Source organism: Salvia splendens, chromosome 15, assembly GCF_004379255.2.
Source record: "Salvia splendens isolate huo1 chromosome 15, SspV2, whole genome shotgun sequence".
Taxonomy (NCBI): domain Eukaryota; kingdom Viridiplantae; phylum Streptophyta; class Magnoliopsida; order Lamiales; family Lamiaceae; genus Salvia; species Salvia splendens.
The window spans coordinates 5,329,701-5,352,895 of NC_056046.1; the positions used below are offsets into that span (position 1 = coordinate 5,329,701).

General features: G+C 37.3%; 2 protein-coding genes and 1 pseudogene across 16 annotated transcripts; 2 read left to right on the plus strand and 1 right to left on the minus strand.

Moving 5' to 3' along the window:
* The first annotated feature begins 1,010 nt into the window (after positions 1–1,010).
* Positions 1,011–3,077, plus strand: LOC121767300 (annotated as a pseudogene).
* Positions 3,078–3,458: 381 nt separating this feature from the next.
* LOC121768310 (DNA topoisomerase 1-like) lies at positions 3,459–12,439 on the plus strand. Of its 13 annotated transcripts, XM_042164768.1 has the most exons (15): positions 3,489–3,696; positions 4,022–4,088; positions 4,195–4,540; positions 4,660–4,809; positions 5,520–5,580; positions 6,154–6,645; positions 6,722–7,185; positions 7,405–9,132; positions 9,217–9,331; positions 9,434–9,523; positions 10,194–10,259; positions 10,341–10,436; positions 10,542–10,664; positions 11,108–11,143; positions 11,541–12,439. In XM_042164768.1, the coding sequence occupies exons 5-13, from the start codon at positions 5,521–5,523 to the stop codon at positions 10,659–10,661; spliced, it is 3,231 nt and encodes a 1,076-aa protein (XP_042020702.1). In that variant the 5' UTR covers positions 3,489–3,696; positions 4,022–4,088; positions 4,195–4,540; positions 4,660–4,809; position 5,520; the 3' UTR covers positions 10,662–10,664; positions 11,108–11,143; positions 11,541–12,439. The 13 variants fall into 13 exon arrangements, 12 of the variants coding, with proteins under 12 accessions (XP_042020703.1, XP_042020708.1, XP_042020711.1 ...); XM_042164770.1 differs by lacking the exon at positions 4,660–4,809; XR_006043345.1 differs by lacking the exons at positions 4,022–4,088; positions 4,195–4,540; positions 4,660–4,809 and having other exon boundaries at positions 11,541–11,952; positions 12,098–12,439.
* Positions 12,440–18,987: 6,548 nt separating this feature from the next.
* Positions 18,988–21,361, minus strand: LOC121767613 (transcription factor DICHOTOMA-like). 3 transcript variants are annotated; one of them, XM_042163932.1, is made up of 3 exons: positions 20,806–21,357; positions 19,302–20,487; positions 18,988–19,230 (listed from the first exon to the last, which is right to left on the minus strand). In XM_042163932.1, exons 2-3 carry the CDS (start codon positions 20,177–20,179, stop codon positions 19,215–19,217), a joined length of 894 nt encoding a protein of 297 aa, XP_042019866.1. In that variant the 5' UTR covers positions 20,180–20,487; positions 20,806–21,357; the 3' UTR covers positions 18,988–19,214. The 3 variants fall into 3 exon arrangements, with proteins under 3 accessions (XP_042019866.1, XP_042019867.1, XP_042019865.1); XM_042163933.1 differs by having other exon boundaries at positions 18,988–19,227; positions 19,302–21,361; XM_042163931.1 differs by having other exon boundaries at positions 19,302–21,357.
* Positions 21,362–23,195: the final 1,834 nt, after the last annotated feature.

Genomic DNA, 23,195 nt, shown 5'->3' on the forward strand with positions numbered 1-23,195 from the left:
TATAAATTATAATATATTTTTGCTATATAAATACTTTTTGGATTTAAAATATTCGATCCAGCCTGAATATATAAAAGTTTTTTAAAATTTGAACCCAGTCGAAATCTAAAATTCAGTTAATTTTAAATATTTGTGTGAGTGCAGGAATATATTATGGTGATTTGTAATGACTGGGAATGAATGAGGCCACACTATCCATACTTACATTACTTGGCGTTGAAGATAAGACTCTCTCTCTTTTTCATCAATTCCTTTTTTGTCTCTATTTTGTTTGGGGTCGCTTTATTGCTTTCTTGTTGGTCAATTACCATAACCAAAAAAAAATCGTACAATAGTATAGTTTTATTTATTTATTCATTTGAGCAAATTGCCTATCTTCAGTAATAAAATACTATGATTTGCTATGCTAATGTCATAACACCTACTCTTGAAAACTGGATAGGATCCCCTGCTGTGCTGAAATGCACAACAGGGCCGACTGCTTCTCATAGACCATTAAAATACTATATTAATTTAATTAATTAATTTATTTATTTTATTTGATTATTTTATTTTCATGTGAGAGGCAGCAGGTGCATTTCAGCACAGCAAGGGATAAAAAACCTGTATATTATTTTGTGACATTTATTATACAAAACTCTAAAAGTTGCTTACATTTCATCAACACTTTATGTTGATATGATCATTTTCTTTCTAAATTATTACTCCTTTTACTCAATTGTGCATAACATCTAGTGTCATTGCACAATCTATTGACATTGTATATATTTCTTAATAACATCAATTTGATACATATTTAATACTAATTCATGATTTTATGCATATGAATGACACATTTTTGTGAGGATAAATGAATTAATTTAAAATTTGTTATACTACCATGAATTAATGGCGAACTTAATTTCATTACTTCAAAGAGACCGAAATTGAAACCATTGTTATACTATTTCCTTTTTTTAATAAAAAAAGAGACTTAATAATAATTTCTCCAAACTATTGGATTGGAAAAATCTATATTCCTTTCTATTCTTTTTTTCAGTTGAAAATGCGACAGTTCCCCATTCCTTTGGACAGAGATCAGGAAATTCCTTCTTGATCTTCAAATGGCGGTGCCGGTAGTTCGCTTTCCTATCTTCTCGTTGGTCAGAATCATCGGATTTACAGTGCTCATTCTCATCTTAATTTGGACTGTGCATATTACAGAGGCGGCTTGGCCCTCATTTCCCAAAATAAAGATCTCATCTTCAATGTCCGTTTTTTTTCTACATTTTCCTTCTTCTGAATTTCTAAATGGAGGATCAATCTAGCCTCCTTTTCATATTTAACTGATTTTTGTGTTGTTTTCATCTCAGGTTCATCCTGTATTGATGGTGATTAGCCTTGTGCTTCTCAATGGCGAAGGTATGAACTTCATTGTAGGACGAAATTGAGTTCTAATTCGTTGATATTAACTCAATTGTGTTTTATATAATTTGTTATCGATACACTCTTTCAACTAATTATGTCAACGATATTTAATCATGTTTGATTTCATCAACATCTGCCTATGTTTTGAAACTTTTTTGAAGATTGGTAAGGGTTAAGTAATTAGCCTTACTGCAGTTGAGTGTGAATAGTAGAATTGAGATAGGTTGAATCCTTGATGGAATTATTTGCGGCAACAAAACTACACTAATTTTCTTGGTAAACTGCTTTGAATAACTAATACCTCTTGTATTATTAACATTGCCCTTTATCATAAGAAATGCTTTTGGAAATATCAATATCTGATGTTTTTGTTTGTTAAACTTACGTCTTCGTATAAAATGCTTAGGGTATTGTTGGATAGTGGAAGGCACCCCAGAAACAGAGAGGCTAACAAAAAGTGATTTGTATTAAGAGTTAAGACAGATCTCCAAATTTATCTTTGAATCGACATATTCTTTAGTAGAAGCTTATCTGATGGTTGCTTAAATGATAGGAACAAGGTACATTAGCCGCTTATCTGCTGATGGTAAGTTTATATACCAATGAAATGAATGAACTTCATTTTATTTGTCCCTAGTTTATATTGCTACCTGTCACGTATTCCTCATCTCATAGCATTTTTGTTTGAATCTTCCTCTGGATTTTATACTTGTTTCATTTCTCACTTGGATGTCTCTTACATGTCAGCTTATATGCAAGCTTGCTGGCAGATTACTTACACGTTTACCTATTTAACTGTAGTCCGTGGAAGTATATCTTAATGGCTTATCATAGATTCTTGCAGCCATGCTAGCCTACAAGACTCTGTCTGGAACAAAAAACTTCAAAAAGTCAGTTCATCTTGTCCTCCAATTCATGGCTTTCTTTTTATGCATCATCGGTGTATGGGCTGCATGGAAGTTTCACGTTGATAAAGGCATTGATAACTTCTACAGTCTCCACTCTTGGCTGGGGCTAGCCTGCCTCATCCTGTTTGGATTTCAGGTGGCCGTTCAAAATTTCAACTCCTAAATCCTGCTTTGAATTTAAACTCTAAAGTTTTCATTGGCATAAATGTGTGACGTCCTTTCAATTTCTTATGTAGTGGGCTGCTGGCTTTGCGACCTTTTGGTATCCCGGTGGCTCAAGACATAGCCGAGAAAGCCTGATGCCATGGCATGTATTTCTTGGGGTGTATATCTACGCTCTAGCTGTAGCTACTTGTGCGACTGGTCTTCTAGAGAAGGCAACGTTTCTACAAACGCAGAAGATAATATCACGCTACTCGACCGAGGCATTGCTGGTGAATTCTCTGGGGATCTTGATTGTTGTTTTGGCAGGTTTTGTGATTCTTGGAGTGGTCTCTCCTGTGCATGGGAAAGGTGATAACCCCAAAGAAAGAGTATAGTAATATCTAAAAGGGCGATGGGGAACACTTGTACATTTTATAGCACATTCAAAACCACATTTTTGAGGATCAAACAATGACGAATGTGTTTCTGGGTGTCCATTCTGTAGAGCTTTTGAAAAAAAAACATGGCGGGTTTTGCTGAATTGTTAATATCCAAAAAGTGTTTCTTGTTTGCAATTTTCTAGAGATTAACGGAATAGATTGGCTCTTATTGTTGGAATTTCAAGAGGAAGTCTTGCAAATTAAATAAATCCAGAGAACAAAATCTATATGATTGATTATAAAATGAATTACTTTCATAATAAAACAATTAATTACTCCATATGCTTAGAACACAAATAATTTATGCAAGGAATCAAATTCTAAAACATGATTTTTACAGTTTCAATAAACTCACAGTTAAATCATGAGATTCAATCTCATTAATTAAATATAATACAAATTTAATTATAAATTTAATCTTGCAAACTCAACATTCCAATTTCTCACTCTTCATAATTGTCTATGTATAATGTTTCCTTACCCAACCAGATTAGCCTCATTGACAGACTGGAAGCCAAGCCCAAAACATAAAATTTGAAGCCCAAGAGAAAGCCCATAACATTAAACAAAGCACTCAAAGCAGACCCTTCTTCACCAATCCTCTATACAGCGCCTATTCTCAGGCGACTCCACCTTATTCTCAGCAACCGGCGGCCAACACGTCCACCCTTCCCTTATTCTCGGTCGACTCGCCGGAATGTTCACACGAAGCAGTAGAAAGAGAAGCCAAGAGCAACAACATTAGGAAGACGAGTGGAGTGAAAAAAGAAGAAGCCGCTGCCGCCGACCACCATCAGGTTAATTTTTTTCCTGCTTCTTCTCATCTTAGTCCACTTTTAGTTGTTTTTTTTCTTCATGTATTGGGGTTTATGATACGCAAGACGACCCATGCCTTATGCTGCTTGGAACACCATGCTGTCATTTCTAATACTCTCATTTTTATATAATGATCATAAATGATGGATTATGGAGTAATTAATTTAGTCTTCCACTACTTCCCTCCATCAATTCACCAAACTCTTTCTCCGCAATTTCACTGCAATACCACTTTTTGAATCAAAGCAAGGAGATTTTGGTGGTTCTCTTCTTCGTACATTTTCATGATTCGTACGTTGGCGGCAGACGGTCGGCGACCAGAATATTCCACCTTCGTTCTTTGTGTTGTCCATTACGCGAGTCTATTTTGCTGGTGAGTAATCTCTACAGGACGAACAACAACCGTGCAGTTCGATTCAAGTTGGTAAATTCAATAACCCAATTTTACTTTGTTTAATAGCTACTGGTTAATTTCACAGGTTTGGATTGGGATTTATAGTTACCGCCCTAAAATTTTTTGGGAGTATTTGAATTAAATCGAAGCAATATTTGAGTGAGGTTGGGATGCAAAATTCAGTTTCCCCTTACCTTTGTCATACCCCAAAGCTTTCAGATGGAGAAAAATTGTGGATGGCGACTAAGTAATGAAACACAAGACAATTTGCAGAAGAAGAAATGAGGGATTGCGGCTGAAGGAGAAATAAGGGATTGAGGTTCGGAAATCAACAATTACATTAGGGTTAAAAGTGTCAATGAGTGTTTAAGGCTCTGCCACTAACCTTATATCCAGCACTGCCTTCAATTTCCAACAAGTATCAAACATAGGTAAAATTATGTTTCATCTATTATTTTCTCGGTCAAACTCTAAATGAGTTTCTTGATACCCATTTTCTTGACATGAGTATCAAACACGTTGTAACACAATTATATACTCCAAACTGAAGGAAAAGAGTGTAAAGCAATCCCCTGTTCCAGCTACTAGGGGTATAGATAGAAAGAAAACAGAGATAAGCAAGAGAAGAATATCACCAACTCGCTGCCCACCCCTGCTCACGGAACCTTTATCCAAATGCATACAAGCTCGTTTGTCACTTGTACGCTCGCCTCAGCCACTGCTTTCAACTTAGTTTATTTTTCTTCGCTATTCGTTCGCCTCAAATAGTCGAATCAGGACTCCATTTTATTTATTTCCTAGACTCGTATCTCATTCTCTTTTGTGTTATTCAAATTAGGAGCTAAAAGGGCTCGGATTTCAGATTGATTTTATAACTCAAAATTATTGAATAGTTTGAATAAAGGAGTGCTTGATTATTTGCTTCAATTTACTTTATTGGTGATTGTTGTTGATTACTTTATCTGCGGATAGTTGCTCATTATTTGCATCAGAATTGTTGTAGTTCTTTGCGTTGCTAATTGATGCCAAGTATACATTTATAATATATTTTTAGCTGTCAGGGCTCGAGCTAAAATAATAGATTCCACATTTTTATTGCGGTCGAATAGCAGTTGCCAAAAAAGTTGGTGACCAAGCTTGAGCTCGGCGAATAACTGTCGATTCAAACTTTTACAGAGCTTTACCCTTCATTTGTTGCTTCTAAAGAAACCAGTTTCCCTTTCTTTTCTGAATGAATGCCCCTTTATCTAGTATATCGATTGCTTACTTCCTTGAAAGTTGTTTTTGAATTTATATTTGCTAAATGTTTGATATAGCAGATGCTATGTCATGGAATGCTGCATTGACAATTCCTTCGTGGCAATCAGCCTTATGTCTAGCCTTCATTGAATAGGTCTTTCTATTTCACAGGATGGATGCATCAGTAGTGAAGGTTATGGGCATGACATGGTATCGTGGTCAATTTTCTCAGGTCAGTGTCAAATTGATACCAATGAAATGTTTTGTTGGGAAAATATTCGTGATAGTGGTGTATTTGTTTGTTAATACTGTTTTATAGCAAAGTCTTTCTCCAAACGTCCATAAGAAGTTATCTGAATCATTAAAAGGAAACATTACCTATTAATATGGATCTCTTTCTGTTATTTTTCTTGAATTTGGTTGAGGAATATGATTAGATTTTCCCGTCCTCATTTTGTTAGAATTTAGTGTCTGCTGGAAGTTTCTCTCTCTCATATTATCCAACTAGAAAATAAAATTCGAGACTAATTTAACTTTTACTATCAATGTCAATGGAGAAGATGCATAACTCAATTTTAGATTCTAATTTGAAATTGTTTATACTAGTATTATAGTAACAATTCTTACTTGGTTGCAGAGCAGCCACACTCTCAAATTCTCAATGTGTGTGTGAATTTGTGGGTGTTGGGGATTATTTATTTTTAGTTTTATTTTGATGGGGATGGGGGAAATTTGCAATAGTATGTCACATGCATGCTTGCTAGTGTATTTTCTCTCTAATGTGGCAGCTTTCTTATCTATTTAGTTGCAGAACCGGGCATTTAGAAGTTACCCGCCTCGAATCTGTTTAAAGTGTCCATCTGTACAGGCTGAAAGATCGAAACGATCTCCAGTGAGAGCTGGGATATCATGTGCTCTAAAACTAAAAACAGGAACGAAAATATACCCACTACGAAGTTGCGCTAGTGTCTCATCCCCTTTCTCTGCATCTAGAGCCATGGCATCCATTGGATGTGAGCTTTTGAACTCTGGGATGCCCATAAATGTTTCCTTTTATGGGTTAGTAGGTGGACCATGGGCGACTAGTTATGCTAGTAATATCATCAGCAGGTCATATTCCCACACAGCAAAGGCGGGTACACGAAATCGTATTATTTCAACGGAAGGAGGGAGCAGTGGGAAGAATACTACTGATGCTGCAGAGGTGCCAGATAGCTCCAAAAAGATATCTGGGGCCAAAGAGGTTAGAAAAGGCAAAAGCAAAAGTAAAAACAAACAGCCTAAAGTACCCCCAGAGGTCAGTTGCAACCTTTTCATTTGAGTCTAATTGGGTTTTAGTTGTTCACCCAGCATTACATTGACTAACAGTACAGGTGCAGTCTAATTTGACAGTAGCAGAAGTGGTTGAAAGCGTTGATACACCTAAGACAGTTCAAAAGAAAGTGAAGAGGAGCCCTGCTAGAAAGAAAAAACCTAGTGTGGAATCTAGTTCTCTTCCCAAACCCAATGAAGATTTTACAGGAAAATCAAATCTCAAGGTTTCGCCTACCCCAACTTCTTGCCTAGTCTCTAAAGCAACGTCTCAAGGCGGAAAGGCTTGGCCTCAATTATATCCGCCTATTAGTAAATCTGTTGTAGTGGTTGAGTCAGTCACGAAGGCAAAAGTCATTCAAGGGTACCTTGGTGATATGTATGAAGTCCTTCCGAGTTATGGCCATGTAAGGGATTTGGCTGCAAGATCAGGATCGGTACGACCTGATGATGACTTCAGTATGGTGTGGGAAGTCCCATCTCCCGCCTGGTCTCATCTTAAGAGTATCAAGGTTGCATTGAGTGGGTATGTGGCATTCTGTTCATTTTTATTATTATTTTCTTGAATTAGAAATTCAAAAGGAAAGAAAAAAACCTTTTCTTTTTGTGCTAATTCCTTTTCTCATTTCACTTTACAGTTTTCACTCCCCCTGACCCCCCATGAGAAAAGAGAATTCCCTTTCCCTTTTTCATTTTAGTTTGTAAATTTTCCTGTCTACTCTCTTATCTATTGTCCATTTTCCAGGGCGCAAAATCTTATTCTTGCCTCAGACCCTGATCGTGAAGGAGAGGCTATTGCCTGGCACCTAATTGAGATGTTGCAGCAACAGGATGCACTTCGTGAAGATGTCAGCATTGCTAGAGTTGTTTTCAATGAAATTACTGAATCATCTATTAAAAGTTCTCTTCAAGCTCCACGGAACATAGATGCTGATTTGGTGCATGCTTATCTTGCTCGGCGTGCTCTTGATTACTTGATTGGCTTCAATGTTTCTCCTCTGCTTTGGAGGAAACTACCAGGTTGCCAGTCTGCTGGACGTGTCCAATCTGCTGCTTTAGCTCTCATATGTGATAGAGAAAAGGAGATAGATGATTTTAAATCTACAGAGTACTGGACTATCAATGCTTACTTCCAGAATAACAATCTGAACTCAACCAACAATGCCACTGTCACTTCACATCTAACACATTTTGATTCCAAAAAGCTGAATCAGTTGTCAATCAGCTCTGACGTGGAGGCAAAAAGTATTGAAGAGAAGATTAATCTATCCAAGTTTGAAGTGATTGGTTCTAAAACCAGCAAAACCCGTAGAAACCCGCCCATGCCGTATATAACATCAACAATCCAGCAAGACGCAGCAAACAAATTAAACTTTTCAGCTTCATATACCATGAAAGTAGCACAAAAGCTTTACGAGGGAGTTGAATTATCAGATGGAAAGGCCACTGGACTGATAACTTACATGAGAACTGATGGCTTACACTTATCTGATGAAGCTGCGAAGAGCATTCAAAACTTTGTTGTTGAAAAATATGGGCCGAATTTTGCAACAAAGTCTACTCGCAAGTATTTTAAGAAGGTTAAAAATGCTCAGGAGGCCCATGAAGCCATTAGACCCACTGATATCCGTAGAGTACCGTCAAGCCTTGCTGGGGTTCTTGATGCAGATTCCCTGAATTTATATACTCTTATATGGTGTCGGACGATGGCATGCCAAATGGAACCTGCCATCATTGAGCAGTTGCGATGTGATATCGGAAATGCCGATCAATCCATTGTGTTTCGTTCTACATGCTCTAGGGTTGAATTTTTGGGATATCAGGCAGCTTATGCGGATGCTGAAACCATCAGAGTTAGACATATTGACGATGATGGTGGTCATCGTAATGATGTATTTGAGATATTGAGTAAATTGAAATATGGTCAGCCATTATACTTGACTAGTGTAGAGCTTGATGAACACCATACAGAGCCTCTGCCCCGCTATTCTGAGGGCTCACTAGTAAAAAAGCTAGAGGAACTCGGTATCGGAAGACCTTCTACATATGCAACCACTATTAAGGTGCTAAAAGATAGAAAATATATAACAATGAAAAGTAGGGCATTGATTCCTGAATTTCGTGGTCGCATGGTCTCAGCATTTCTTTCACATTATTTTTCGGAGGTGACAGATTACAGTTTTACTGCTGATATGGAGGCTGAACTTGATAATGTATCTGGTGGAATAACTGAATGGAAAGGCCTTCTGAAAGATTATTGGACTAGATTTAGCAAGTACTGTGAGAGTGCTAGTGGTGTCCACATCCATCAGGTTGAGAAAATGTTGGAAAAAACATTTGGTGACTTCTTATTTTCTTCTCTTCGTGACAGAAATAGGACTTGCCCAAGCTGTCTGGCTGGGACATTAGTCTTCAAAGTTAGCAGGTTTGGTGCAGGATACTTTATTGGTTGTGATCAACACCCAAAATGCAAGTGAGTATGAGAATCACTGTACTGTATAGGTTTGTCCCTGTTGCCTTGATAAAGTCTAACTTGTGTTGTGAAAATCCAATGCAGGTATATTGCTCAAACACTCTATGGTGAAGATAATGACAATGACATCCAGGACCAACAAAAGAGAAGTGTCGAGGAGCCAAAGTTGCTGGGCTTACATCCAGCATCTCAGGATAAGGTTCATCTGATGATTATATGTGCTGATTGTTAACTGTTAATTGACATTGTCTTTCACTAATTCTGGGTTTTCTGCGTTTTTGTTGTGTTGTTTGCTATGTAGATTCTGTTGAAGTGTGGTCCATATGGACACTATGTGCAGCTTGGTGAAGACAGGAAAGGGCATCCACCCAAGCGAGCATCATTGTCTCACGTACGTATATATTTTAGTTGCTGAATTTTGATCACCACTTTTGTCCTCTTATTCTATGTCTCAGACTATCTCTATAATTTTTTTATTCCTTACACAGCTAGCAATAGAGGGCTCACACATATTCCGAAAAATTTAAAATAAAATGAGGTCACTTAATCATAATTTATGAAATAGTTTCAATCACATCAGTCTACTTAATGAAAACTGCCCACTGTAGTGGTTGGGAATTGGGGTCAAAATGCACTTGCATCCCTGATCCCTCCACAGAGTCTGCTTCACAGAATTTCTATTGTGATATTTAAATTATCATTATAGGGTTTTTATTTTTAATAAGTTAATAACAACCACAATAATGATAGTATAAAACAAGAACAGCATCATGCTTTAGTATATATGCCAGCCATACTTGAATGTAATTTAGGCACTCACAAGTCACAAGGAAATGTCCATTTTTGTCAATTTTAATGCTCATCAAGGAAATGCTAAAAGCCATGCAATCCTTCACATTCCCTGACTTGTATCTATTCTGATACACTTTATGAATTGATTAACTTTGTGTGCTCATTGTCCATTCACTGATGTATCCCCAATTTCCCTTCGCAATTATGCTGCTGGCAATATTGTCATTCTCAATTCACTCATCTGATGCATATGTTCTGTCCCTTTTTAGATAAAGGATGTGGCCTCCGTCACGTTGGATATTGCCATAGACTTGTTGCAGTATCCAGTAACCTTGGTACTTTCTCAGACCTTCATTTCTTCTCTCTATCATTACTTCAAATTACTCTGACTGATCCAAAATGAGCGTTTGTTTCAGGGAAACCACCCAGATGATAGCCAACCCGTGATTCTGAAGCTTGCAAAGGGTGGATTTTCCGTCAGACACAGGCGCACAATTGCTCCCGTTCCCAAGGTAAAGTCTGCTTTGTCTTGGTACTCAAATTATTTGTCATTCTGTTATGTCTGTTTCTCATGTGAATATAATATGGCCCTACTCACACATGATTTTGTATTGCAGAATCTAAAACCCAGTGAGATAACCTTAGAGAAAGGTTTGGAACTACTAAACGGTAAAGATGTAAAGAGGTGTGGACGACCGAAGCAAAAAAAGAGTGCTGAACCGGCAGAGGCTATGTAATTTGTAAGCATAGCAGGCTTATCCTCATTGGAAAACGATTTATAGATAGATATACATTCTTTTCAGGAATTTTTGAATGTAATGATGCTTAATTTTTGTTGGCAATAATTTTTGCTAGTGTAATTTATGTTTTTTCTAAACTTTTATTACTAGGAAATTGTACAACCAAGATTAAATTTTATAGAGGAACTACAAAAAGTTTGGTTGAGTCCTAGGGTGATTGACTAATATATAAACTGAAAAAGTGGGATTTCAGCAGAAAGTACTTGGAAGAAACCTGGGTTTGGGTAGAGACTCAAAGACCACTACTTTGAGCATTACGTCCTCAATCAGAATTTGGAACTGGATTCCTACTGATTATTTCTCTCTTCTCGTAGTATCTCTGTCCTATTCCCATGAATTTTGTAACTTACTCTATAACAATATTAGACAATTTGAATTTGCAGGTTAGGTAATATCTTGCAAGGCTTATGTACTGGCAGGTGTGTATTTCTTTCCCCCCTCTAATTTTAAACTCGAATTACTAAATCTTTTCATTTATATGTATATTATTATTATTTGTTATTGGAAAGTAGAGACTTTTTTTTTCTCAAGTGAACGTTTGGTAGGTGCCAGGAGGAAGTTTGGTCATGATGTCCTTATTCATCTTTTACTTATTGAATATGTTTCTTTTCATGAGTGTGGTGGGAAAATCCGCTTCATGAGATCTGATTGTATGTATTTCCCTCAGCCAAAATCTTAGTCAGAAAATTCCCAGCCATGCTTATCTCTCCTGATGTGTATATGCACTCTAGCAGCACTCCCATTCTTGACTATTGTTCTTGTGAATAATTTGAAAGTTGATTGTGTTCTTAAATCCACTTATCATTTCTTAAATAGTGTAGCTTTTGAAGCTGATATGCCATGATCCTGTAACTGCTGGTTACCATCGAAGTATATGGGCCATGATTGGACGAACTGCAAATCCCATTGATCGTGCATTTTTCCCCATGTGTGGACACTACAATACCTGCAGCACCAGAATCGTGGTTGAGGTGAAAAACCTTCTCAAGGAAATGGGGAGAAAAGAAAAGGTCAATGGTGATGAATGCCATTAATCCTGAGAATTGTATCTTTTGTTTGGAAAACAAAATATGCCAAGAATATTAGATCAATCTGTTTAATGACTCACCTTGTTAATGAAACCCTTGGGAATCTCACTGTCATGCTCTAGCCACCTTTCAGGTCGCTATGAAGGACTTTCTTCTTCTGAAGTTGGTATTTATCACTTTAATATCTCTAATGAATAAAGGTCTCTGCTCTTATAGTTATACTGTATTTCTTTGTAATGTATCATCACTTCTAATCATCTCCATCATATGGTACTTGACCTAGTGTTTTTGTTGCATGATGTTATAAGCATGCTTGCTTTCTAATTTTACATATTATGTTTTCAGGTATAGATTTTTATAACAGCTTCTGCTCAATGCTCAGAAATAATGTTGTGTTGGAGAGAGTTACTAATTGCCTTTCATTGCTTTCATCTTTGATGTGTTGAAAGCCTTTGGCAAAGCGCAGAAGTTTTACTGCTGTAATGTCTGCACAGAACTGCGGTTGAGGCCAGTGGCTCGAATCTGAGCCGAATGAAGAAGAATGGCCTCTACTACAGGACTAAAAACACATCCCTGAGATGAGATCTGCGTTGTTATATATGCAATTTGGTAGCGTGGTTTAGATGCTGATTTTACTATATTGAGATTTATTAAATTGAGAACTAATTAACCTACGGTTTAAGTGTTTATGCATTTCACAACTGAAGGTTAGTTAACACAACCCATCACAACTGGCAAATTTATTTAAGGAAATACCCAGAAAATCACATCTGACGTAGATATGGAAAGAATATCGTCCACAGAATATTCCAGAAATATATATTTTTTTGTTTAATTATTATTTTATTTTTCAAGCAGAATATTCCATTTTGTTACTGCACTGCTACTACTATTCTTCCTGCTTAAATAGCATCCACAATAAGGGTCAAATGATCAACTTCATTTCAATTACAACTCTATTTTCAATGTTATGGTAGCATTCTTTTTACTTCAGTCACAACACTTGCAATAGCAATAATTCTATTTTCATCTACAATTCATAATATTGAAAATAATATTAATTTAAACTCCTAATTAAACTGTAAGTGTTACTTTTTGTTGGAATCGGCCATGAATTCATCTCTTGTGGATGGAAAATTGTGGGGACATATACGAAATATAAATATATTAAACATTTTGAGGAAAATATATTGTGGCCGCGGCTTAGGCCATGAATTCATCTCTTGTACACTGGACTTGTCAATGGGAGAATGAATTTTCAAATTTGAGTAGGAACTAGAATGAAAGTCTTTCTATTATGACTGACGTCGTTCGTATTTAATAACAAAGCAATTCCAAACTTATTGTATGTTGCTACTCTTTTTTTTTTAGTTTTTAAGTACTACTACTATATTTCTTTCTTATTGAGTGCCTCAACTGATGTTACTAAATAGTCGAGTTTAATTTACAAGGTACTAACGGTATCCATAATAGGAGAGCCTGTGACCCTGCCCAAGCCACAAAAACTTGGCCTAGGCCACGAAACTTGGCCGGGCCACCAAAAAACTTGTCCACCCCAAGCCACCAATTAATATTTTTTTTATTTTTGGAGGTATTTTAATTTAAGTAGAATAAAAATTATCGGGCTATAATAATTATAAAAAAATGCATAATTTAATAAAAAAATTAAAACCAAATCTTCGTTATATTATAGAAAGGGGTAAAATTATACAAAGAAAATAATCGACATCACACAAACAACACCGCGAACTCATCGTCGGAACTCATTTTTTGAAAGTGGAATTGAGATAAATTGAAAAGAGTGGAGATTGAAATGGGGTAAATTATGGAGAAAAATGTGTATATTTAGGGAACCGCGGCCGAGCCGCTATCGTGGCTCTCCCATGCCCCCCGGCCCTGCGTGGCTCTCGTAAGGCCATCCACAATGGGGCGCCCTATGGCGCGCCACGTCATCAGTTTTATCCTCCTACCCCCACCTGCAATGGGGCGCCCTATATGTTTTACTATTGTCTTGTTAATTAATTTAAATGTTTTCAAATATATAATGCAAACTAATTAAAAAACAGAACGAGTAACTAAAAACCGGCGAAGATTACATTAATTACACAAAAGTTACACGATTCAAATTGGCTAATCTATGCAATTCCCAACTTCCGGCGCAGCTCATCGATCAACCCCCTGGAGATATTCGGCTTCGGCGGGGTCCGTACACTTATTGAGGACCTTGTGCGTATGCAACATCGTCGTCGCCATCGAGGTTGTTGCCAACGACTCATACGCGGCGGCCGTCCGGCTCAGGGTCGGGATCGGGACCGAGATCAGCGATGGGGCGGCGGCGGTCGAGGATGATGTCGCCGCCGCCTTCCCTTTGGCCTTCGCAGCCTTGACGCCTATAGGACGCAGGGAGGACATTGGTGTGCCGGAACTCTCAATGTCCTCGTACGTCCGGTTGAGGTCCACCGGACGAGTTCCGCTTTCGCTGCTCGTGTAACCACCATCTTCGGTGGTCTTCGTCCTCTTTGTCGCACCGGTGTGCAGAATCCCGCCTTGGAACTTTTGATTGTCCCTCAAGAGCGCCCAGATGGCCTCATGCTTGAAGTCGCCGTACAGGGACTGGTACGACAACAACGCTTTAGATCGCACGTCGCTCAAGCTCTCGTCGTTCCCCTGCTCCCTCGAGCACTTCTCGTACTCCGCCGCGAACAGGTTGACTTGCTTCTTCACCTGATCCCAGTGCTTGCGGAGCTGCTCCTGTTGGCGCTTGTACGCGCTCGGCGGCTTCGCCGCATTGTAGCGCTCGACGATGCGCTCCCAGTACGCCACATGCTTCTGGTTGTTCGCGAATATCGTGTCCTCCGATATATCCACCCAACACCTCGCCAATGCGAGGGTTTCATCCGGCTGGTAATTCGTACGGCGTGGGGCGTACTCTTCACAATTGCCCGGAGGTGGCAACTTTTCCGTGCGGTGCCGGATCTGTTTTGGCGGGGGCGGAAGCGGCGGCGGATGGGGTGGCGTCGGCGACTGCGGCCTCGGCGGGAGGGGGCGACGGGTCGGTTTGGAGACGGCTCCATGTCATCCAAACCGTACGATTCCGTACTGAATTCAGGATCGTACTACGTGTTGGCGTCGAACGGCCGATATTCGTGGGGTTCTGTACCTGGCCAACGCGCCTCACCAAACATCGGACTATTGGGACTTGAATCCATTTCGTAGTAAATGTGACTTTCGAGAGTGGAATCGTGAAATGAAATGTTACAAATGAAGGTGGGGTAGGGGTATTTATACAAAAAATCAAAAACGCGTGCCATCGTCCGCGCCCATCGTACGTCGAGCCCACAATGGGGCGCCCGATGGCGCGGACGATGCATCGGGTGTGGGCGTAGGGCGCGGACGATGGCGGGCACCCACAATAGAGGCATCGTCCGCGCCCGAGGATGATGGCCGCCATCGGGCGCCCCATTGTAGGTGCCCTAATAGGGAGCCGCGGCCGAGCCACACGCGAGCCATGAGCCGCGGCTCCCCTATTGGAGACACTCTAATATCTTTAATATTTACACCGATAATTTTCTTGTTATGTTGGAATCTGATTATTATTGTAGATATTACTAATTGATGTTTTATTATTAGTAGTATATTTGCAAGATATATGAATATTAAGGACTTAAGGTATATAACTATATGATCAAGACGAAGATCAATTAATATAGTTATCATGAACAAGTTTCTTTTAATTCATTTGTTCAAAAGTTCGACATTCTCAAAGTTGATCGTAAAATATCCAAACTTTAAACAATATACTAACTATTATCAGTTTCTAATCGTATGTTTAACATTATACTCATTATTTTCTTGGCCCGAAACAATATTCTTGCATCCGTCGATGTCTTTAATATCCTTACAAAATAGAAACATTGTTTGTTGTTTAAAATTTTATTCTAAAATTGATTTTTAAGAATTATAAAGCTTTTAGTTAATTTCGTAATACTACTCTAAATGTGACAAATGACATAATATTTGATTTTTTTTTCACATCAATTTGATTAAGATTTAAAAAAGATCCTGTCAGTCCTCCAGCCCTTATAATCAACCCTATCTTATTTCTCCAGTCCTAAATAAAAAAAAATTAAAAAACTTGTTTAGCACATCTGTTGTCACCCAAAATTAGATATATAGGCTGTATATATCGGACCTTATGGCAAGTGTAATTGATTTTGTTTAATCATACTATATCAATATAGGTGTTTCTGATTTCTGAGCCCCCAATTTCTCAACCACTACACTCGCCAGTTATCATCGAGCTACTAGACTGATGTGATTGAATCTATTTTATAAATTATCTGAAAATTTTTAAACCTCACTTCATTCATGTTTTCTGAATTTGTTCGAACTCTCTATTGCTAGCTATGTGGAAGAGGATATACAGCTAAAGTATTCCAATATAGGACAGATATGAGGTTACTCTCCAATGCAATCATATTAAATTAAATGAAGATGACAAGCAGAATTTGCAAGATTTTATGGAGACAACATCATATCTTTTCACTCACCTATCACTCTTTCTAGCAAACAGTAGATTTCCTGGTACAAATATCACCTCTACCATACCCTATATGCCTGCAAAATTTGATCAAGAAAATCACCAAATATATATCGGTCAAACTATTTTACACTTGGCTCCATGTAACGACCAAGGTTGTAATAATTCTACCTAGCTAAGGAATAAACAAATTATATAGATTGTCATTCCACAATTGAATACCTAGCTACTTACTATCAGTTTTTATTCATATCTAGCCTTTTTCCCCCTATTTTTTCAACTCTTTTTTGGGTTATCGAAACTCCTTAGCCTCTTCTTAAAATGCCTGATACTGGTGGAAAAATTACTGTAACTATTGCAAACAAATTAAGGTTGTCAAAAATGAGTGCAATCTAATCATTAAAAACCTTTTGTTGGAGTGATACATTTACACATTTGTAGGAAAAGTAGTAGCCATGGCTGATGAACAAGTGGGTTTTATTTGATTTCATTCATGTATCTTTTTCCACATTAAATATTAATCATTCTTGAATTGCATATTTATTAGTTCCCAGTCATCCTTGATCAATTACAGAAACCACTTCCTTTTATATACAAGAAATGAGCAATGAAGGAGGCTCTTTTTTCATCTGAGGTAAGTGAATCTGACAGTACAACCATATTTATGAAAATTTTATAGACAGGTGCAAATTTTGAGGCTTTGCTTCTTGATTTTTTGTTGCAATTGATATTGATCTTTATCATCATTCATAAAAGTGAACCTTAACAATTAATTCTTCTGAGATCATCCATATGTACTACCTGAGACAAGTCATATATATAACCAACCATGAAAATCAGTTGAAATAAGGCATCAAAATGAAGCTGGTGATATTTATTTTTGTTGAGACATATTAACTGCAAACTTCTTTATTGCTACTCCCCCAATAAAAAAGAGGTAACAACAAATTAGACAATTGGAAAAGATATTTTTTACTCAACCACTCACCACTACTGATGTATATATGGACATAATTCTCCCACTAACTCATTAATGCTATCACCATATACATCACAGTACATCATCTTTTTCATTATTCTCACAGTAAAATTCCAAACTGGAGCTTCAGAATTTGCTAGCTGTTGTTCACATGATATGTTTTTTTCTCAAGAGTAAATGTTGAAGAATAAGTGTTTGACAGCAATAGTTTGAGCTATTGCTCATTTTCCTATAGCGATAGATCTCTTTAAATGTTGTAGCTGCTAAATTAAGCAGGTACAGTTATTGTTTGGAATATAAGATTAATAAATACTATGCATTTCTTATACTAACATTTAATAAATCAATCGTTTCATTAAATATTGTTGGGTCACTAAAGCTTGTATAGAATGAAAAGTGACTGCCAAACTTAAACAAACATTCAATTCTGCATGTGAATATAAATGAAAACATGATTTTGCTGCTATTCCACCCCACATGTTTAGAAAAGAGTCAATGAATAAAGTTATAGAATTTTTTTTCTTTTATTTCGAGATATAAAAACCTACTGAAGTTAGCATTAGGTATGCAGTGAAATAGGTCACTTGACCTAATGTGGGTGTTGAGTTTTTTCACAAACAAAGGACTTCAAGAAACAATTTTGGGATTTCAAACTGGTAAAATCAAATCTAGTTCACAGCTTTACTTGTTCAAAACTTTCATTATATCGTATGTATACCTCATCAGCACCAATATGTTAATGCAACAGTCTGCAGAAACTAATGTAACAAAAGTTCAACTCAAACACAACATGGCTAGCTCATAGCCTTTATTATAGAAAATATATACTATGCTGCTAGCTGCTGCTGATGATGAAATAATATTTTCTTAAGAAATGTGGTTGTAAAGAATATTCTGCTATAAATTAACATCTTCCCAGCATGAGCAAAAACACTCAATCAATATGGATGAGATTAAAACAAAGAATTTTGGAGGTCTATAGATAAACTATCATGTTGCGAACTTACACGAAACAGGGTTTAGGAATCTGTATATTGGCTCTTCTTGAAGTGACAATCTAAGGTGAAGTGGTAAGTGTGCTTCCCATCACAAAGAACTGCTTAGTTAAGAAACTCACTTTGATTCTGCTATGATTTTGAAAACTTAGCTGAAAATCCTACTATTGTGTATGTTGTAGTACTAGTTAGAGTGAAGATGGAAAGGTAGGAAAAATGATTATTGACATACACATTTTCCCCTCCTAAGATTCAAGCTATCAGAAAGTTGAAATGATTCTAGTTAAGGAGTTTCTAGCTAGCCAATAAATTCAACCCCCCAATCTTGAATGAATAGATGGGTTTCTAGCTGCAACAAAATGGGGAATTAGAAGGTGTAGCTAGGTCAAAATCAGCCAAGGTTCTTAACTTCCAAATAATAACCAGAAGGTTTTACATTCTTAATTTTCTGACATGACAAATACATTAGGATCTGTTATCATTGTCTCTTTTAAACTGATAACTATCTGATTTTCTGTTAAGCTTGATTGAAGTGTGTAACTTGATGTGCCATTTTGATCATCATCTGCTCCAATTCTCTTGAATTAACATGTTCAGGAAAATATTGGTTAAGAATTCACATCGAATTCAGACACATTTTGATGAAGACAGCTTCAATATTGAACATGGACTGCTGAGTTTAACCTCTGTCCATGGGTTCTATGAAAAAGGTTACTTAAAACAAAGTAAATTTGCATTCAAAGCTAGACATTAATTCGACAATCAATTGATAAATAGCTTATATACTTGGGAATTAAGTTCAGAGACAAAAGCTATTACATCAATTGAGGTTTCAGATATTGGAAAATTGCTCAAAACCAAAAACTTACATTACTTGTTTAAACACAATATGAGCAACATTAGTAGTCCTGTGGATTCCCAAAGAGCTTCTTCCTCTTCTTCTTCTTACTATATGTTTGAGCTGCTGCAAATAGAAAATCAACATCATTAATTCTTGATCTAATTAAGACAACAAAATATGCACAATCATCATACCTATTGAAGAACTTGTGCTGATCAAAAGAGTTGGATTGCGAGGAGAGCCCAAAAATATCCCAATTCTCATTGGAAGATGACGGGATCATGCTATAGTTTGAATTCAAACCAATATTTTGCTGAAACCCCAAAATGGAAGAAGGGTTCTTGTTCTTGCGTTTGATCACAGGCGGTTCTTGAATTAGGTCATGCCTCGCCCCTTCACCGAAGTGATAAACCGGGTCTCGAAAACCAGCAGTGGCCCTGCCGGAGAGCTGCAAAAACCCAAGCTGATTGCATTCAAACGATGGAGGGTTGAGATCAGAACCGAGCTGCTTGATGCACATCTTCTCCAGCGTCCTCTCCCTCGCCCTCGCCCTCGCCTTGGCCCTCGCCTCCCTCCTGCTGGAATCCCCTCCTCCTCCGTGTTGTTGATCAGAGGAAGCCACCATCTCACATGCAGAGGGCGAGGAGTAGTCGCTCTTGTTGCTGTTGCTTGTCTGCACCAGCTCTTTGATGGCTGCTTTGGACTTGGTGAGCAGCCAATCAAGGGTTTTGCTGGGCTTGTCGAAGCCCAGCATCTCCTGGAGATCGAAGAACTTCCTCGCAATGCCGATGGAGAGGCGGACTCTCCTGTCCCTCGGCCCCTGCGCCGTGTGTATCTTGCTGTGCCGGTCCTTCTTCGCCGCCTGCTTCCTCACCGGTGCAGCGCCCGAGCCCTCTCCGTTGTAGGCCTCGGGAGCGGCTAAGTAGAGTCCGGAGAAGGCGGCTGCTTCCGGGTGGAGATATTGATGGTGGTGGTGGTGGTGGTGGTGGAGGAGGATTTCGACGCCGGAGTCGAGGTCGGCGGAGGGGCGGGAGGAAGGCGGCGGGAGGAGGTAAGTGTTTCTTCCCAACATGGTGATGAATTGTGGAGGTGTTGGGAGCCCTAGCTAGTGGTAATTATGTAGTGATGGAGGAGAGGAAACCCTCATATTTGAAGAATGAAGCATTTATTTCAGCGATCAAGCTGGGAAAGATCTCTGCACTTTTCCGAAACGGAGGTTCATGAACCGTAGAGGAAAGGGATGTTCGCAGAGGGTAAAGCCTTTGTTTAGCAGATCTGTTTATTGGGGTTAGAAAAGACTTGCCCCTTTCTTTTAATTCATCATGCCAAGGCCCCATTCATGGAGATGTAGAATATAATCATGGATTAGGGATTTCCACACTTCATTTGCAATAATTATACAGAGTTAGTATGCTGATACAGACCCTACTGTTTGATTTGTAGGGAATGAGAGGCAATGACAAATACTACTCGAATTTATTGGACTAATCATAAGTATTCACTTGCATCAAACCTAAACATTAGACAAAAGGATTTATTAGTTGAATTGGTAGAGATTTTGTGATTAATTAATTTAAAATTTAAAATTAGGGCCGTGAGCTTTTTGTAGGGGTGGGTGACCATTGCATCTGTGGGGAGCCCAGAAAAGCTGTGTGGTGATTTAAAAAAACAAGTGTATTTTGGAGTCTAAAACCGTACCTTTATCTATAACTCTACGCAATCGACAAAATTTTCTTCATTTCTTGTGCTTAAGAAGGGCCCCATTTATCTCGTGTCCGGTTGAGCACATATTGCTCTGAAAAAAAATTAAAAAGTGAAAAAAAAGAAGAGGAAAAATCACCATTTCCGGCATGGCTCTAAGCAATCGAGGGGACCTCTTCACCCTTTTTGTGCAACTGGGAAAGGTGCCTTTCAATTTCTTCTCATTGATCAGTGGGAATTTCAATAGTAGTAATCTGTAGCTGTGGTGGAATTAGAAACCCTATTTATTGAAAGAGGAAATTGGAAGCCCTAATGTTGAGCTACAAGGGTTTGTGTCTTGTTTGTTTGTTCTCGTTGGGTAAAAAAAAATCAACTACTGCTCGTCAAGTGGAGGAGTTTTATCTTTTACTCATAAATATTAGTGTGCAAGTGAAACTGCTTCAAGTGCAGTTGGAGAGGAAAGCCATGGCAATTGAGTAAGTAGAAAAGGACACTCTCTCTCATCCTCTCTCTATCTATCTATCTGAATTGTGGATGTGTTTAGTTCTTCTGTATATATTCTTGATGCTACTGCAGAAAAGGAAACCCTAATACAGTGAAACTGGAGATATTTGAGAAAAAAAAATGAAGTTTTCTTGTAATTAATTAAATTAACTTTTTTTCAAGAACATAATCAAGAAAAAGAAGTTAATCTTTTATTTAATGCACCAAAGCTATCTTGAGTTGATTCAGTCTCTATGGCACTTGATGTCTTGCAAAAAGTGTACTTGTTAATGTTTTTATATCGAGTCTATTCTTTTAATTCTAATAGATGTTGGTATGCTCAATACATAAGTATTTTCATGATAACGGTTCTATGACAATTATTCAAATTTCAGTTGCATGGTGATTTATGAAAATTAATACTCCTACTAGTTTCCTTTTCTCCAGTTTGCTAGTACACTTTTATTGAAATTACTACTCCCTCTATTTCATAAAGATCGTCCATTTCACTTTTTACCATTTTTTTGTAGTAGACCCCATATTCCACTAACTCGTTCCTACTCACATTTTACTATAAAACAAATATATAAAAGTAGGACTCACGTTACCTTTCTTAAAACCTGTGCCAGGTCAAAGTGAGACAATCTTTGTGGAACGGGGGGATTAGTATTTACTCATATGCAAGTGAAGTACAAAAATAATCATTATTGATTTGGAAAGACGAAATGTTAGACAATCTTATTGCTCTATTAATTTACACGCATCCAACCCCATGGGCTGGATAATTAATAAACACTGTCTAATTAGTTAGGAGGTCAGTACTATCTTTTGGACATTTATCAAAAAAATAAATACGTACTTATACTAGCAAGATGTATAGAGCTACAGTATCTGTTTACATGTGATCAGATACCTGCAAAATGTGATGAAATATTTAATTGTAGTACTATATATATAGTTTGGCTAAATGTGATAAACATATCATTTCACAAAATAAACTCTTGGACACACCTTTTAGTTAATTAGTAGGAAAAAAGTACCTTACATTTGTGCCGTGGAACAGAATCATGATATAAATTATCATTAAACTTTGGAAATTTTGTCGAAGAATGTGATGAAATTATTAGAGTAATCAGATAATGAAGGGAAAAAAACTAATCTCACTATATAGGTATATGCCTTATTTTGCCGGTGTCCTTTAATTTAAGCTAGGGCCACTTTCTATACACAGCTCAAGTGCTATTAACTAGGGCAAACCCATTAAGGGGGTAAATTTTTATTTAATGTTACTGAAATATGTAATCTGTAGTATTAATTTTAAAACTAAATATCCCATCCATTTTAGTTCTCTGGTCAACTTTAACATAAGTTGCAATTGAAATAGCACATCAGCCGCCACATTTGCCTCGACTCATTTATTATAGAAAATCTCATATTTTAATGGTGAGGTTGTTGTAGTTTTTTAATTAATGTTATGTATATAAATATAAAATAAGAAAATCTAAAAAAAAGATGAAATATCAAACAATTGTAATCATCAATAAAATGAAATTCAAATTGCCGTATTCAATTTTAAATTCCTAACGTCCAATTTGATACAATTAAGGAATATATATTTTTCAGTAACTTATAAATCATCCCATTTTAATTAAGTATGGTGCTAACAAGAAAATAGACAAACGTTTTCATTATTTTGAAGAAATATACTACTATATATTTGATTCGATTGGCAATCTGGCCACAACAAGTCCCTTTCATTAACTTTTATCCATTTTTACCGTGTAAGAGACATGATTTAACGTGAATGCATGTGGCAGTACAAGTTTTTATTTTAAAAAGAAGCATAATATAATCGCACCAAATGGTGCAAAAGTATTGTCGTCACATCATAATATTTGTAATTT